This window comes from Gekko japonicus, unplaced genomic scaffold, assembly GCF_001447785.1.
Source record: "Gekko japonicus isolate JY-2015 unplaced genomic scaffold, Gekko_japonicus_V1.1 scaffold484, whole genome shotgun sequence".
Classification (NCBI taxonomy): Eukaryota; Metazoa; Chordata; class Lepidosauria; order Squamata; family Gekkonidae; genus Gekko; species Gekko japonicus.
The window spans coordinates 90,654-107,460 of NW_015168059.1; the positions used below are offsets into that span (position 1 = coordinate 90,654).

Here is a 16,807-nt window from a genome sequence, read left to right on the forward strand (position 1 = left end):
GGAGGAGGAGGAGGAGGAGGAGGAGGAGGAGATTGGATTTATACCCCGCCATTCACTCGGAGTCTCAGAGCGGCTTACAAACTCCTTTCCCTTCCCCTCCCCACAACAGACACCCTGTGAGGGGGGTGGGGCTGAGAGAGCTCTTTCAAGAACTGCCCTTTCAAGGACAGCTCTTGTTAGAACTATGGCTTGCCCAAAGTCATTCAGCAGGTGCATGTGGAGGAGTGGGGACTCAAACCCGGTTCTCCCAGATTAGAGCCCGCACACTTAACCACTACACCAAACTGGCTCTCTAGAACAAGAAGAGTAGCCATACTTTCTCCTCTTCTAGTTTTGTCTTTGTAGAGTAAGGATGCAGCCGATTTTGCTCTGTTGTTATTTTCATCCCAGTTACCCTTCTTCCCATGCTAGGATTTAGTAAAAACTTTATATTTTAATCACACATGGACTCTCAGTCTGAATTATTTTACTCTGTCTCTGCTGGACTATCTTATCTCTGCTAAATACCATTTTTTCAATATCTCACTATCACTCAACACTTTCCTAGTGGTTCAGGGTTGTTTACAACGATAGTTGAAATGGCTTAAGTGTAGATCTGGGGTTAATTCCGTGAAATCTCCAGGCCCCACCTGGAGGCTGGCAGACACACCCTTGAATGTTCTGCAAATCTCAGTTCAGGCTGTGCAAGTTACCCAAGCGAAGCAACCAAGGAGCAGGAAATCTCCCGGAATCCACTATGGATATCTCCAAGCTCCACTGAAAAATATGGGATTGGTTCTGCATACTTGAATTGTAGTTTACTGGGGGGGGGGGGAGTAGTAGTAGTTCTAAGGTTGCATTTTTGAATCAAGGAAAGTTGCTTTGGGCCATTGGTTAAAGCTGCCTTATATAAACAAAACCAAAATGTTATATTTCCTGTTTACAAGAAGAAGTTACTTATTTATTTATATCCCACCCTATCTGTGGGATTGGGTTTATATCCCGCTGTTCACTTGGAGTCTCAGAGTGGCTTACAAACTCCTTTCCCTTCCCCTTCCCCTCCCCACAACAGACACCTTGTGAGGTAGGCTGGGCTGAGAAAGCTCTCTCAAGAACTGCTCTTTCACGGACAGCTCTGACAGAACTATGGCTTGCCCAAGGTCGTCCAGCAGCTGCAAGTGGAGGAGTGGGGAATCAAACCCGGTTCTCCCAGATTAGAGTCCGCGCACTTAACCACTACACCAAATTGACTACTGTGACATATAAATATCACCCATTCTCCAAGGAGCTTGAGGAAATATAAATGGTTCCCCCTCCTTTATCAGCACAACATCCCAGTGAGGCTGGTTAGGCTGAAAAAAAATGGCCGGCTGCAAATCTCCCAGTGTGATTCATGGTGAATGGATCTTTAAATCCCTCTGGTCTAAGCCCAGCACACTTGAATGCCATTACCTGACATCCAACCGTCAATCTCTGTCCATTGCCTTTCAGCATGTCTTGGGATTCACTAAACAGAGCTGAACTGCGACGTCCCACAATACGGACGGCTTCCAGTCTTACTTCCAACAGCTCAAAGAGCTATGAAACACCAGCCCTCGGGGAGCTCCAGCGGATGCTATGGACGCCGGTACCATGCCGTGGCAACGTCAATGAAGTTTGGCCTAACCTCTACATTGGAGATTTGTAAGTAAATGTGGTTTTGTAGCTTCCGGTTGATTTATAACTATCTTGGCAAGAAAGGCGGGCAAGGGACGGCAGGCAGAAGGTTATTTCCACTGGACTACCAGGGTCATTGGTATCACAAGCATCCACCGGTCCTCAGCTTAGAACTTGGAACAATAACATGGGAACGCCCTGGCGTTCTTTATAGCCAGGCATTACTAACGGCTAGGTTAATCCAACACAGCTTTCCTTGATTAATCAGCAGGGGCAAGATAGAGGTATGTGAGTTTTGAGGAGTTCCAGTTAATTCCATTGTAGAGAACCCAACAAGAAAATACATACTTTCTTTTTTGGGGGGGGGGCGTGTTGAATAGTAGCTTTCACGATTAAATTCCCATCAGTCACTCAAAAAGTTAGCGACTTTCAGAAATACACAAAAGTTCTTTAACCAGTCCATTAATCCATTAAAGGATAGATGATTAATCAACCACAAGCCCTTCATTCAATCACCTGCCCCAAAGCACATTCTGGGGTCTCATACGTTACGTTTGATTCCATTGCTGTTCGCAAGCCTTGCACTAAGCGGCATCTAGAAGTGATTACCAACTCACATCTTGCACTCCATAGCCCAAAGCTTTGAATTTTTAAACCCAAATATTCAAACCAGGTAGCAAAGATTACTAATGGCCCAGATAATTGGGAGCGGTGGCGCAGGCGGTAAGAGATGCCTGCATGTACATCTGGCCGAACAGCTTCGGCTGTTCGAGCCCCACCGCGGCCGGGGTGAGCACCCGGCCCTATGTCCCACCTCCCGCCCAACCAGCAGCTTGAAAGCCCGTTAAAGGGCGATTAGACTAATGGGAACCTGCTACTAGAGCAGGGGGGCACCCGTCCCTGTGTTGCGGTGGCGAACGGTGAGCGGTGAGCGGTGAGCGACGGCAGCGAAAAATGATGACTGGTGAGGCAAGGAGCGAGCGAGCGAAGGAGGCCGGACCAACTGGCGCGGAGGCGGAGCAACGCAGCAGGCCGGAGCCTCATCAGGACAGAGGCCGCAGCGGGGCATGCGCGGAAGTGCGAGTGGTCCTGGTCCGGAAATGGAATCGCTACAGCCGGAAGAAGGAACCTCAAAGACCAGCACCGGAAAGGACGCCGCCGACTACCTCCCGCAAGAACAAGACAACGACCGAAGATCCGCCGCAAGAAAAAAGGGTGCCTGGTAGGGTAGTCACCACCCCTATATATATGTCTGTGGCCCTAGGTTAGATTCTGTAAAAATGTGATTAGCACCTTCTGTAAGCCGCCCAGAGACCCCCCAGGGGTTAGGGCGGGATAGTAAATCGAAATAAATAAATAAATAAATAAATAAATAAATAAATAATATACCAACCTGTACAGAAATAATGGAAGAATCCAAACTCGTTCTCCATGGACAGGGATTAAGCTTTCGAGAGCCAAAGTTCTAGGGAGGCTCTGACTCCGGAAGGGTCACACCATGGAAACCTTGTTGGCCCCTGAAGGTGCTTCTGGGTCCGGCTATAACTGCTGTACTGCAGACCAACACAGCTCCTCTCTACATGGGGAGGTCTCTGAAGAAGTGAGCCGTGACTCACATAAGCGCCTCCCCTGCCACATATTTTGTTAGTCTTTAAGGTGCTCCTGGACTCATGCCCTTTTCTACTGCTACTGTGGAGAAACACCCTCCACCCAATATTTCACCCCAGTGTTTCAAGTCCTGTGTGGATACTGTCTGTCCATGGACAGGAGCCCTGTTGAAGAATGATAATGAGAAGAAGGGGGGAAGACAGGAGCTGTTAAACTCCTAGCACAGAGTTGCTGTTGTTCAGTCGCACAGTCAAGTCCGACTCTTTGCGACCCCATGGACCAGATCAAGCCAGGCCTTCCTGTCTTCGGCCGTCCTCTGAAGTTGGCTGAACTTCATGTCCGTTGCATCTATGACACTGTCTAACCATCTCCTCCTTTGCCGTCCCCGTCTTCTTTGACCTTCAGTCTTTCCCAGCATCAGGGTCTTCTTCTCCAGGGAGTGCTCCAGTGAGCACAGAGTACTCAAGCTCTAACGCAGGGGTGTCAAACACAAGGCCCGGGGGCCGGAACAGGCCCGTCAAGGGTTCTTATGCAGTCCGCGAGCAACTAGTGCAAGGGAGGGAACAGGAGACTGGGGGGGGGCAGAGCCACTCTGATTGTGGCTTCAGCACGGCAGAACAACCTCATCTGCAGCAGTCAAGCAGTGTGGGAGGCGCCTGCCCAGTGCTGCCCTGCTGGCTCTCCAGTCTGCCCATGTGGGTTTTCCTTTGGACTCCCTCCCAGCCCATGGAGCCTTGCGGTGAGGATACACCAAGTCGGAGCTTACCACCTGCTGTCGTTCATATCTCCGGTACCTGGCATTGCATTTCATGGCGCAGGGGGCCTGGCCTGGCAAAGTGACATTTTATGTCAGATCCAGCCCTCGTAACAAATGAGTTCCACTCCTCTGCTCTAAGGGTTTGCTACACCGTGTTCTGCCATTAAGTCACACCTAGAGCCATAAAACTAGGAAGGGTCAAGAGCACTGTTCCCTCTAAGCTGAGTTAGTTTGAGCCAGCTCACAGGTTTTTAGCCTCCGGCTCACACATTTGTGTCTCAGCTCAGGAAGGGAGGGCTCCAGACCAGACTAATTTAATGCAGTAGCCAAATCGCTGGCTCACAACTTTAATCCCAGCAGCTCACAGAGCAGAATTTTTGCTCACAAGACTCCACAGCTTAGAGGGAACCTTGGTCAAGAGACAGGAATGCTATCCTACAGAAGTGGGGTGGGGTGGGGTGATAAAAACTCTGGAAACAGAGGAGAGAGTTCCCCTTCCATTCTGAGCAGCTCTTCAGAAGAGCACAGAGCCGTGAGGGTCTGTTTTGCCTCGGGCTGACTGGGTGAGCCTTGAGCTGTGTAAGGTTCCTCCTCACCAGAAGCATGAGCCAAAGGGTGAGGGCTCGAGGGCTCCTGCCCCATGGGGGGCTCTTAGCCTGGGGGTCAGGCCCAGGGGCCCTGTAAGAAGCTGAGTGGCTCTTACATCCTATATGTGCCAAGCTTTTCTGGCTTCAGCAAGTCTTTTGAGGCAGTTTGGCTGGGGAGTTATCAGGGAGGTGCAAGAATACTGAACTATTTCTACAGTGGGTCGCAGCGGCATGCCTGGGGAGGGAGGTGAGGCAGTGACATGCAAAATCTATGGTATGGTTGTACTCTTACCTGGGGGTAACACCAATTGCTCTTCCAGCAAGTGTAAATTGGTAGCCCTCCTGGAGGAGAAGATACAGGGACTTGAAGCACGCTTGATCACACTCCAGTTTATAAGGGAAGGTGAAGAGTTCATGGACAGAACGCATGAAGCACTCTTGAGAGGGCAACAGGAGGAGGAGGAGGAGGAGGAGGAGGAGGAGGAGGTATCTCAGGAAACGGAGGAGCTCCCAACATAGGAGAAGGGCACATGGAAGAGTGTAACCCAAAGGAGCAGGAAAATCAGGAGTCAGTTGCTAATCCAAGCAAATCCAATCTTTTTCAGCTCTGGCACCGGCCTGGGGGAGCACTCTCCCAAGTGAGATCCAAGTCTTGCAGGACTTAATACAGTTCCTAACTGTAAAGGTTTCCCTTGCTCGAAAGCCAGTCGAGTCCGACTCTAGGGTTGCGGTGCTCATCTCAGTTTCAAAGCCGAGGAGCCAGCGCTGTCCAAAGACGTTTCCGTGGTCACGTGGCCGGCATGAGTAGACACCAAGGCGCACGGAACGCGGTCCCCTTCCCACCGAAGCGGTCCCTATTTATCTACTTGCAATATCTTGCTTTCGAACTGCTAGGTTGGCAGGAACTGGAACCAGAGATGGAAGCTCACTCCGTCATGCGGCAACTCGGGTCTCGAACTGCTGAACTACCGACCTTCCACAGCCTGCAGTTCAGCGTCTTAACCCCTTGAGCCACCGCAGCTCCTAATACAGTTCCTACAGGCCAGCAAAAATGGAGATGTTCCACCAGGCCTGGCAGATGTCAGGGTTCGATAGTCAGGTCACACAACACAGTGTGCTTCATAAGAATATTTCTGTTTATTGGTACACCAGGACTGTGACATGTGTATTGCCTGTGTGAGGAATGCCCGGGAACAGTATGGCACCCTGAATTATACTAGGTTCAAACACCCCCCCTCACACGCTGAAGCCAATAAGCAAAGTTCGCGTGCGGGGGGGAGGGGAAGAGCAGGTAAAAGCCAAAGCCGTTGGTTCCCAGTGTTAACTGACAGCAGAATCCCACCCGTGCTGCCCCCGCCCCGCTTTACCTGCCCCGCCTCCTTCTGTTTCCCTCTCGCCCCCCCCATTTGCCTTCGTATGTTATCATCTACGGGCACTCAAGTGTAGAGTTCTGGGAGCAGTTGTTATGTGTACTATGGATTGTCATCTAATTGTTCAGGATTAATTGATTTATATAGGCTGATTGATTGTAATGTATGGCTAATTGTTTTTATTGCATTTTACTGTTAATATGCATTGTTGTGATGCACCCTGAGCCTCAAGATAATCTCAGCAGCCTGGCTTAACCATGAACTACAAAGGCACCTGGAGGCAGTAACTGAGTGGATCAGGACCATTTACTGTATATGATAGGAGAATGTCCCACCGTTTTATGTGTTGGTGGAGCCAGACCACAGCAGAAGAAGGGGAGGTGGTACGGTTGCCATCTCTGGGCTGGGAAATTGCTGGAGAATTTTGGGCGGAGCCTGGTGAGGGAGGGGGGACTTCAATGAGGCATAATGCCATAGACTCCACCCTCCAAAGCAGCTATTTTCTCCAGGGTAACTGATCTCTGTCATCTGGAAATCAGTTTTAATTCTAGAAGACCTCAAATCCTTGCGTTGTTTAGGTTCCCCTAAATGGAGGCATATCTAAAAGCTACTTAAGATGGCTGTGGCAAGGGACTGGCTTTCTGGAGTCACCTGACTCCCACGATTGGGAGGAGTCCAGCCCACTGTGCTTATTGCTTGGGTTGAACTCTCTGCCCTTCTCTCCTCATTGGTACTTGTTGGCAGGGCTCTTTTTGTAGAAAAAGCGCAGCAGGAACTCATTAGCATAATAAGCCACACCCAACAGCAGAAACTCGTTAGCATAATAGGCCACACGCCCCAACAGCACAGTTCATTAGCATATTAGGCCACACCCCCATGTCTTCCCTTGACTTGCCCAGTTGCCCCACGGCTGCGAGATGCCTGGCAAGCTGGCCCTTAAATGCCTCCCCGATCCTTCCAGGGCCCCCCCCTGGCCTGCCTGCTTTGGAGTCGCTGGGGGGGGGGTCACTCTTCAGGCCTTCCCTCTGTAGCCACGAGCACAGGTGTTTTGGCTGTAGTGGACGTGGCCAACTCTGAAGCCAGCCGGAACTCCATTCCTGTGCGTTCCTGCCCCAAAAATAGCCCTGCTTGTTGGGTGTTACAAGTCAAAACACTTCAGAATTTTCAGGGTTAATGATGTCTGCCTCGGGAGGTGGTGGATGCTCCTTCGCTGGACGTTTTCATGTTTGTTTGTAACCAATCTGTTTAGACAATAGAATGCCCGGGAACTTGCTAGTCTGATTGGAAACCAATGTGTCAAGTATTTAGCATATTGGCTTCTCCTTCCTGTCTTTGTTCTGACTGAAGAAGGAGACTCCATTCTTCCTGCCTTTTACCCTGTAACTGTAAGGATGTAGGCATTTTAGCTCTTTGTTATTTTCATATCCTGTGTACCTTTTCCCATGTTAGGTTTATAGTAAACTTTTATATTTTAAACACACCATGGACTCAGTCTCTTACTCTGCTTACTTAATAAGAATCCCAACAGTGCTTGATCTGCAGGCCTCTTGTTTTAAGCTTGACACTTCTGTTGAAAAACAGAATCCTAGCAGTCAGTGGCCCTCCTAGGATAACTCCTGCCATGGTAGCGTTGACATGCATGGCCTGGCTATCAGTGGCAGACGGTGTGGTGCGTCATGGGGGGCTGCCATCAAGGACAATGTGATGTCACTTATGGGGAAAACCAGAAGTCACGCTAGTCTTCTCTAGGAATCACCAGAAGTTTTATGGTTTTACTGCAGAGCACTTGCTAGAGAAGACTGATGCCACTTCCAAATTTCCCCACAAAGTGGCATCACCCCTTCACGTCAACAGTTTGTTTATTTATTGGTTTATTTTTCTCCTGCTGGCACTCTGATCAGAAAACGGCAGAAAACAGAACTGGGGGAGCCGTTGCCCCCACCAGAGGATTGGCGGCCCCCTCTCCAACAATAGAAAATTCCTATTAACACACAAGAAAATAGGATGAGAAAAATAACCATAGCCTATAACTTGGCACATGTTAATGAGTACTTTCTCTGACATATTCCTCCCCATTCACTGAGGTCCTGTGCTGAAATCTTCTTTCAAGTTCCACTACTCTGAGAGGCAATATCAATAGGTCTTTGCAGTGGCCCTGGGCCTTTGGAACTCCCTGCCACGAGCTATCTGCCTGGCTCCAAAGCTTCAGCCATTCATGTAAGCCATAAAAACCGCTCTGTTAAAAGCAAGTATTTGACCTTAAAAACGTAAGAGAAGCCAATGTTGGAGCAGGCCCATCCAGTCCAACACTCTGTCACACAGTGGCCAAAAATACCAGGTGCCATCAGAAGGTCCATCAGTGGGGCCAGGGCACTAGAAGCCCTCCCACTGTGTAAATCAAGGGGTGGAGGGCAGAATCCAGTTTTGGTTGTGTTCAGTGACAATAATTAAGACCTGCAGAACCTGTGGCCAGAAGTCCTGCTTGGTCAGTCAGCTGGTAGGGAGTTTTTCTCTGGTCTAGTTGACCTTTGCGTTTTATCTTCAAAACTCAGAACGCAAAACAAAAGTAAGGAAGTCCACTGGCTGGCCTTGTGCCATGCCCCCAGGTGCATGCTGGGGACCCCTCTGCTCCAAAGAGTTTGGTTAGATGCACAAGACTCCCAGGTTGGCCCTAATCGCTTCATATTTGGTCCTTGGTATCTGCACTTATTTCTTCCGTCTTCTGTAGACTGGAAGTGAACAAAGTCTTCCTGAGCGAGAAAAGGCTGTATAAATATAAATCTATAGCCGGGGTGGCCAAACTGCAGCTCTTTCAGACGTATTGTGTGGCTCCTGGCAGGGCAGCTGGGGAAGTGAAGGGGAGGCCTGTTTCCCTGATTGGTCTTCCCTTCCCCAGCCAGTGTTCCCCTCCCTGGGTAGGCTTGAGGTGAGGGGGGAGCAGAGAAAGAAAGCAAATTTAACTTTAAATGCATTCTCAAAGCAGCTGGCTCTTTAAATCCCTTCTCCAAGACAAGCCAGCCAGTGTGGGGGTGTGGGAGGCTTGGAGGACACATTTAAAGTTAAATTTGCTTTCTTTCTCTGCTGCCCCCACTTCAAGGCTACCCAGGGAGGGGAACTCTCTCCCTCCCTCCCTCCCTCCCTCCCTTCCTTCCTTCCTTCCTTCCTTCCTTCCTTCCTTCCTTCCTTCCTTCCTTCCTTCCTTCCTTCCTTCCTTCCTTCCTTTCTTTCTTTCTTTCTTTCTTTCTTTCTTTCTTTCTTTCTTTCTTTCCACCTCTTTCATTCATTCTTTCTTTCCACCTTTCTCTCTTAGACAAATTAATATCATTAGCCAATAAATATCACTGGACAAATAAATATCATTATCAATATCTGTTTTTACCCCTTTTGTTTTTATTTTTGGCAGTCTCATTTAATGTCAATAAAAGGCAAATTTGCATATTTTCCATTTAAAATGTGTGCGCAATATTTGTACATTTCTTGCAGCTCTCAAACATCTTACATTTATTCTATGTGGCTCTTACATTAAGCAAGTTTGGCCACACGTGATCTATTGTATATCTTTTTAACAGATACATCGCCCGGGACTTAGAGCAGCTTCGGCGAATGGGCATCACTCACATCGTGAACGCAGCAGCTGGAAGGTTCCACATTGACACAGGGGCCAAATTCTACAAAGACCTCCCAGTGGACTACTATGGAGTTGAAGCCGACGATGATCCAAACTTTGATCTCAGCATTTATTTCCATCCAGCCGCCAGATACATACGAGCGGCACTGAACTCTCCTCGGGGTAATTATCACAGGAATGGTGACTAGCGTTAGCACCTCTGCTTGGGAGATTCCTAGAGATTTGTGGGCAGAGCCTGGGGGGGGAGTGGAGGTTAGGGAGGGGAGGGTGCTCAGCTGGGAGGCGATGCTGTAGAGTCTGCGCTCTGAAGCTGCCATTTCCTCCAGGGGGACTGATCTCCACCACCTGCAGATTAGTTGTAATTCCAGGAGATCTCCAGCCCCCCCCCCCCCCCCTGGAGCTTGGCAGCCCTCCGGACAGCATCTGTATCCTTGGAAAACCCGGTAGGCATTTTACACACAGGCTCCTGGCTAGGGGGGTGCAGATCAAAGATTATCGTTTTAACTCCTACAGGAAAGTCGGGAAGGGCATGATTATCATTTTCATAAAATATCAGGAGTGTTATCCTATTGAAGAGTTGTTTTAATAAGTACCAAAAAAATACTTCTCAGTGAGGGTCCCCATTGGAGAGAAAGGTAAAGGTAAAGGTTCGCTTGCTCGAAAGCCAGTCGAGTCCGACCCTAGGGTTGCGGTGCTCATCTCCGTTTCAAAGCCGAAGACGCTGTCCGAAGACGTTTCCGTGGTCATGTGGCCAGCATGACTAAACACCAAGGTGCACGGAACGCTGCTACCTTCCCACTGAAGTGGTACCTATTTAAAAAGGTAAAGGTTCCCTTGCTCAAAAGCCAGTCGAGTCTGACTCTAGGGTTGCGGTGCTTATCTCAATTTCAAAGCCGAAGAGCCAGCGCTGTCCGAAGACGTTTCCATGGTTATGTGGCCAGCATGACTAAACACCAAGGCGCACGGAACGCTGTTACCTTCCCACCGAAGTGGTACCTATTTATCTACTTGCAATTTCTTGCTTTCGAACTGCTAGGTTGGCAGGAGCTGGCACTAGAGACGGGAGCACACTCCGTCATGCGGCACACTCGGGTCTCAAACTGCCGAACTACCGACCTTCCACAGCCTGCAGTTCAGCGTCTTAACCACTTGAGCCACCGCAGCTCCTTGGAGAGAAAAGCATGGTATAAATGAAGTAAAAAACAAAAGCTATTTGCCTTGTTCGAGCAAGAACATAAGAGAAGCCATTTTGGATTAGGCCAATGGCCCATCCAGTCCAACACTTCGTGTCACACAGTGGCCAAAACCCAGATACCATCAGGGGGTCCACCGGCATGGCCAGAACTCCCTTGCACTGTTGCCCCCTAAGCATCAAGAATACAGAGCATCCCTGCCCCAGACAGAGTCTTCCATCTATACCTTCTGGCTAATGAACCTCTGCTCCATATGTTCATCCGTAAACATATTCCTTAGTACTTCATGTTGGGATGTTGCATGTAGAATGCCTGGTTATCTAAAGAGGAGTACAGGGTTTGGTGGCAGAGGGAATGGGAGAATCCAGTTCAGTCTAAGGTAGGGATGCCAGCCTCCAGGTGGGACCTTGAGAGCCCCCGGAATTCCAGCTCATCTCCAGACTACAATGATCAGTTCCCCTGGGGAAAATGGATGCTTCAGAGGGTGGACTCCACTGAGGTCCCTGTCCTCACCAGGCTTCACCCCCAAATCTCCAGGAGTTTCCCAACCTGGAGATGGCAACCCCGTCCCCCCACACCTTACCAGCGGCCAGAGGGGAACTGACAACCCTATTCTAGGGGCATAATTCTTGCTGGGCCCACAACCCAGGCAGACCCGAGCAATGCAGGGCCTCCTCTTTTGGAAACAGATGTTGGGACCCTGTAGAGTAGGACTGACAATAAACCGGACTGCATAGATCATAAAATCTGCACCATCATTCACATGCCAAACTAAAATGTTGATGCCACAGCTTAAGTTTCCAGCTGAGGCGTTGGAATGTTCAGCGTCAGAACTGCAAATGGCAACATGATATATGTCAGTTTTTCAAGTTCTTAAAATTTGGTATCTCAACTATATCAGTGTTCAAAGCTTCGAAAGGACAAAGCTTCGCGAATCCATTTTGGATTTGAAATATTGGATTCCGCACCAACATTAAAAAAATCCACATGTTTCTAAAGCTGGTTTGCAGTCAGAGATTGTGGCTGCCTGGATATCTCTACTGGCCCCTTCTTGTTCTCTATATTTAGGGACGGGATTCGGTTTCTTCTCATGCCACTGATGGGAGACAGCCCAGAGACCCGGGGTAAACTGATCCTCCCTTGACCCTGCTTGCCAGGGACTGCCTCCGAGCAGGTGGCTGTGAAGTCATTGCTCATCAGAGTTGCAGCGACATCTTTTTGCAGCAGGCCGGATTAGGAGAAAAACCAAACAGAAGGAAAAGCCAGTCTTCCCAATAGGAAGAAACCCACCGTGGGGTAGGGAAAATCACTAATCCATATACTTCACTGCCCAATAGTTCCCTTCTCCAAGACAAATGATTGGTGGTTATGAGCAATAGGAAGGGGTGACATGACTGAGGTTTATAAGATGATGCATGGGATAGAGCAGGTAGAGAAAGAGGTACTTTCCTCCCTTTCTCACAATACAAGAACTCCTTGTGGGCACTCCATGAAATTGCTGAGCAGTCGGGTGAGAACGGATAAAAGGAAGTACTTCTTCACCCAGTGAGTGATTCACACATGGAATTCACTGCCACAGGAGGTGGCGGCGGCTACAATCATGGACAGCTTCAAGAGGGAATTGGATAAGCACATGGAGCAGAGGTCCATCCGTGGCTATTAGCCACAAGGTATAGATAGGGGCTCTGGGGCAAGTGGTGCTCTGTCTTCTTGGTGCTTGGGGGGGGGGGGTCAACAGTGGGAGGGCTTCTAATGTCCTGGCCCCACTGGTGGACCTCCTGAGGGCACCTGGTATTTCTGGCCACTGTGTGACACAAAGTGTTGAACGGGATGGGCCTTTGGCCTGATCCAACATTGGCGTCTCTTATGTTCTTATGTTCTTAACTGCCAAAACGAATCATAGAATTACAGAGCTGGAAGGGGCCCCACAGGCCATCTGGTCCAGCCCCCTGCTCAACGAAGGACCAGCCGCTGCTTCAAGACTGCCAGGGAGGGGGAGCTCACCACCTCCCGAGGCAGCGGATCCCACCGCTGCACGACTCTTCCTGTAGAAAAAGGTTTCCCCTGAGATCCAGCCAGTACCTCCCCGTCCATCCTTGCGAGTCCTCTCCTCTGCTGCCAACAGGAACAGCTCCCTGCCCTCCTCAACACATGTGCAGGCAGACAGGGTAGGCCACGGAGATCTGGAATTACAGCTGGTCTTCACGTGACGGGGATCGGGGCCTCTGCATGAAATGGCAGCTTTGGAGAGTGTGGTCTGTATGGGGTTACACCCTGATGAGGCCCTTCCCCAGTTTCCACACCCCAAACCTTTAGGAATTTCCCAACCCCAATTTGGTGTGGGGGCTGCCAGAGGAAATAGGATGTGGAAGAGAATACAGGGGAATGAGGTGGCCACTGCAAGTCCTTGCAGGTTCTCTCTCATGCAGGTAATTTCTCGTCCCTACCTGAAACGAGACAGAGCGGATCCCTTGGGCGAGCGGTGCAGTGCCTGAGAATTTCATCCTCTTAGATGGGGGGAAGTTCCAATGGTGAGAACACCTGTTCCCTGCCAAAAAGAACAGGAGTTAAAAACAATAGTTAACACTGACAGATCAACTGAAGAAAATGTAATGGAACAAACCATTAAAAAAAATCGATTACATGTTTAAAAAATCTATTGCAATCCTGCAGGGCCTGTAAAACAGAGCTGTTTCCGCCAGGCCTTTGGCTGAGGTGCCGATCGCCCAGCCGTCCCGGCCTCCCCTGCTCACAACCGCTGCGGTGGTGCCCGTATGGCTCGTGCCATTTGCCCCGCTCCCGGAGACCAGCCGAGCCTCATCGCAGGAGGCACCGTGAACCTGCCTTGACTAGTTGCCGTCGATCTGATTGGACTGAAACTCAATATTAAATCTTATCTTTTAATGTTAATTTTGTTTAATTTGTTTGTTCTATTTAAACCCCAATGTCTGATTGTTATTCTGTTGCTGACTGACATGCTGCAACCCACCCTGAGCCCACTCGCGGGGGAGGGCGGGATAGAAGTCTAATAAATCAAATCAAATCAAAAAAAGGGAAAAGGAACCAAAAATAATCTTATTTTTAGCACATCCCAAAGCATCCCGAAAGAAGAAAAAGAAACTCAATAAAATGCATACAGGAGTAGGCAGTACAGGGTACTTAAAATAATATGCAGTCCGCTCCCGAGTCTAGTAGAGTGTGCTACAGCCGCACGATTTAAAACGTTTCCGTCCCACCTTATCTGCTTGGGCTTCTCTGTTCAGCCATGAGTCAGCTGGATGAATACATAATATTGACGTTTGCTGGTGAGTCACCAGATTTGAACAGGCTATGGGAAAATGTCAGAAGATTCTGACATTCATCAGTAAATGTCAGAACAACCAACTGGCTGCCTTCAATAAAAGCCTAGGTGTCGTTTTCAGGGAGCAGTGTATTTTAAGAGCAGCAGCAACTTCTTATGTATATATTCCACTGTTCCCCATGCCATTTACCCTGACATAAGCGTACGGGGTTGTCAAACTCCAGGTGGTGGCTGGAGATTTCCTGGGATTACTACCAATTTCCAGGCACCAGAGATCAGTTCCCCCGGAGAAAATGGCTGCTCTGGAAGTTGGACCCTATGGCTTTATATGCCCTTGGAAGCCCCTCCCCTCCCCAAACGCTGCCCTCTGTAGCCTCCCTCCCTCCACCCTGGAAATCTCCACGTATTTCCCGACCCGGAGCTGGCAACCCTGCCAGCATACTGATGACCAGTGTTCCATCTAAGCTGAGTTAGTGTGAGCTAGCTCACAGTATTTTAGCCTCCGGCTCACAGCTTTTTGTCTCGGCTCAGGAAGGATGGGGCTCCAGAGCAAACTAATTTATGCAACAGCCAAATCACTCACTCACGACTTTAATGCCCCAGTAGCTCACAAAGTAGGATTCCTGCTCACAGGACTCCACAGCTTAGAGGGAACATTGCTGATGATGATCACCCTTCTTCTTTGAACCTGCAGGCAAAGTCCTAGTCCACTGCGCCATGGGGATAAGCCGCTCGGCGACCCTCGTCCTTGCCTTCTTGATGATCTGTGAAAACAAGACCCTAGTGGATGCCTTGAACACCGTACGGCAACACAGAGGGGTCTGCCCAAACTCTGGCTTTCTGCGCCAACTTCGAGATCTCGACATCCGGTTAACAAGTGACAGGGGAAGAGGCGGTCCCCTGAACCTGTAGAAGGAGCATGTCCCCTCTGCGATTCAAAGCCGAGAGGAACGTCGGGAAGATTACATGCGTGCCTGAACTTGGTGCCAGTAGAACATATTGCAGATTAGTTGTATATCACTCTGATGTCGAAACTCACTCAAGATTAAAGGAGTGCTGGAAACGGTATGCATACTTTTGATGGATGCAGAAATAAATGGCCAGCATTGGAGGTGGGGAAGGGGTACCAGGGAACACAGTAGTAATTCCAAGAGCAATTTAGGGTCTGCTAGAGTATAACAATAGATGCTATTTCAACAACATTATTCTGTGAAACCAAGTCCTTCTAAGCAGCATGAACCTTTGCAAGATTTGGGGAAAACTAAATGCCGATAAAAGCTTATAGGGTGTCCACCTGGCTATAAGGAGATAACGTGTTCAAACATCACTTACACAAAAATGGGTGTCCAGAGTAAGGTAGAGTTGCACCTTTATTTACTGTCTTTTAAAAAGAGAAAGGGACAGTGGGACATACCTCTGAGTGAACGTGGTGGTGGTGGTCGTGGTGGTGGGCAGACTGACAGTTAAAATAATGAAAAAGGAAAGAGAATAGTTGTTCACCATTCTACCTCAGCAGTATTGGAGTCCCTAGGGCACGAAAAAGTTGATGCATTTGAAATGTGGTGTTGGAGGAGAGTTTTGTGGGTACTGTGGACAGCCAAAAAGACTAATCAGTGGGCCCTTGATCAAATCAAGCCTGAATTCTCTCTAGAAGCTTAGAATGACTAAAATGAGGCTATCGTACTTTGGTCACATGATGAGAAGACAAGAGTCACTAGAAAGGACATTATTGCTAGGAAAAGCGGAAGACAGCAGGAAAAGTGGAAGACCCAACAGGAGGTGGATGGACTCAATCAAGGAAGCCACAAAGGCCCTCTCAGTCCGCAAGACCTGAGCAAGGCTGTGAATGAGAGGACATTTTGGAGGTCATTAGTTCATAGGGTTGCCATAAGTCAGAAGAGACCTGGTGGCACATAACGTGGCACAGGAACGATACTGCATATATTGTAGGGGAGTGCTGCCACCACTTTGACACTTTGCGGGTTTCCTGTCAATGTGGCCCAAGCTCCCCAAGGACATCTAGCATCCCACTTTTACAGCAGGAGATTTGCTTCAATGGTCCACAGGAATTCAGACCACTGCTGCTAGCGAGGTCTGGAAGGGGGTGGCCCTGATGGCCAGGAGGGAGCCCAGCCCCCATGATTCAAAGGCACCCCCGTCATGTGCTGTCTCACAGGCCCTGTTACCAACCAACCAGGAAACTAAATAGCCCAGGTCTTTGTTCTCTCTCTTTTTGTTCTTGGCCCCTAGCCAGATCCCAAAATTGGTGTGGAAAACCCAGGAATGCAGGCTGCTTGCCAAAACTTTCTGTGTAGAGCAAGATTTTGTTGAGAAGTTGTCATCAGGAGCATTCTCCAGAGTTCTGTTCTACTCTCCACTCTGATGTGAGACTGTTTCTGGCAGGCTTTCTGTTAATCCGTAACACAACCTCCAATTCTGCTGGGCTGGGTGAGGTCTGGTGGCCAAGAAAATGACATGGCCGATAACATAACTTGCCTCTATGCCTTCCTGTGTTTTATCATCATCATCATCATCTGGCAATGTGTGTAGTGTAGCCAGGATATCCAAAGATTGTCTGGCAGCTTTAAGTTCTAGCCCTTAAGCATCATGCACCACTAGATGGTGAGCTAAACTTATTTTGGGGGCTGAGAAAGCTCTGAAAGACCTGTGACTGGACCAAGATGGCTTCATGTGGAAGAGTGCGGAACCAAACCCGGTTCTCCAGATT

General features: G+C 49.1%; 1 protein-coding gene across 1 annotated transcript in view; it reads left to right on the forward strand.

The window, feature by feature from the left end:
• LOC107113225 overlaps positions 1-15,330 on the forward strand; it is a 47,150-nt gene extending 31,820 nt beyond the window's left edge. The window contains exons 2-4 of the mRNA XM_015414521.1: positions 1,471-1,662; positions 9,527-9,747; positions 14,774-15,330. Coding sequence (XP_015270007.1) covers positions 1,472-1,662; positions 9,527-9,747; positions 14,774-14,991 — 630 coding nt within the window. The 5' untranslated portion in view covers position 1,471 and the 3' untranslated portion in view covers positions 14,992-15,330. The remainder of the gene's footprint in view (positions 1-1,470; positions 1,663-9,526; positions 9,748-14,773) is intronic.
• Positions 15,331-16,807: the final 1,477 nt, after the last annotated feature.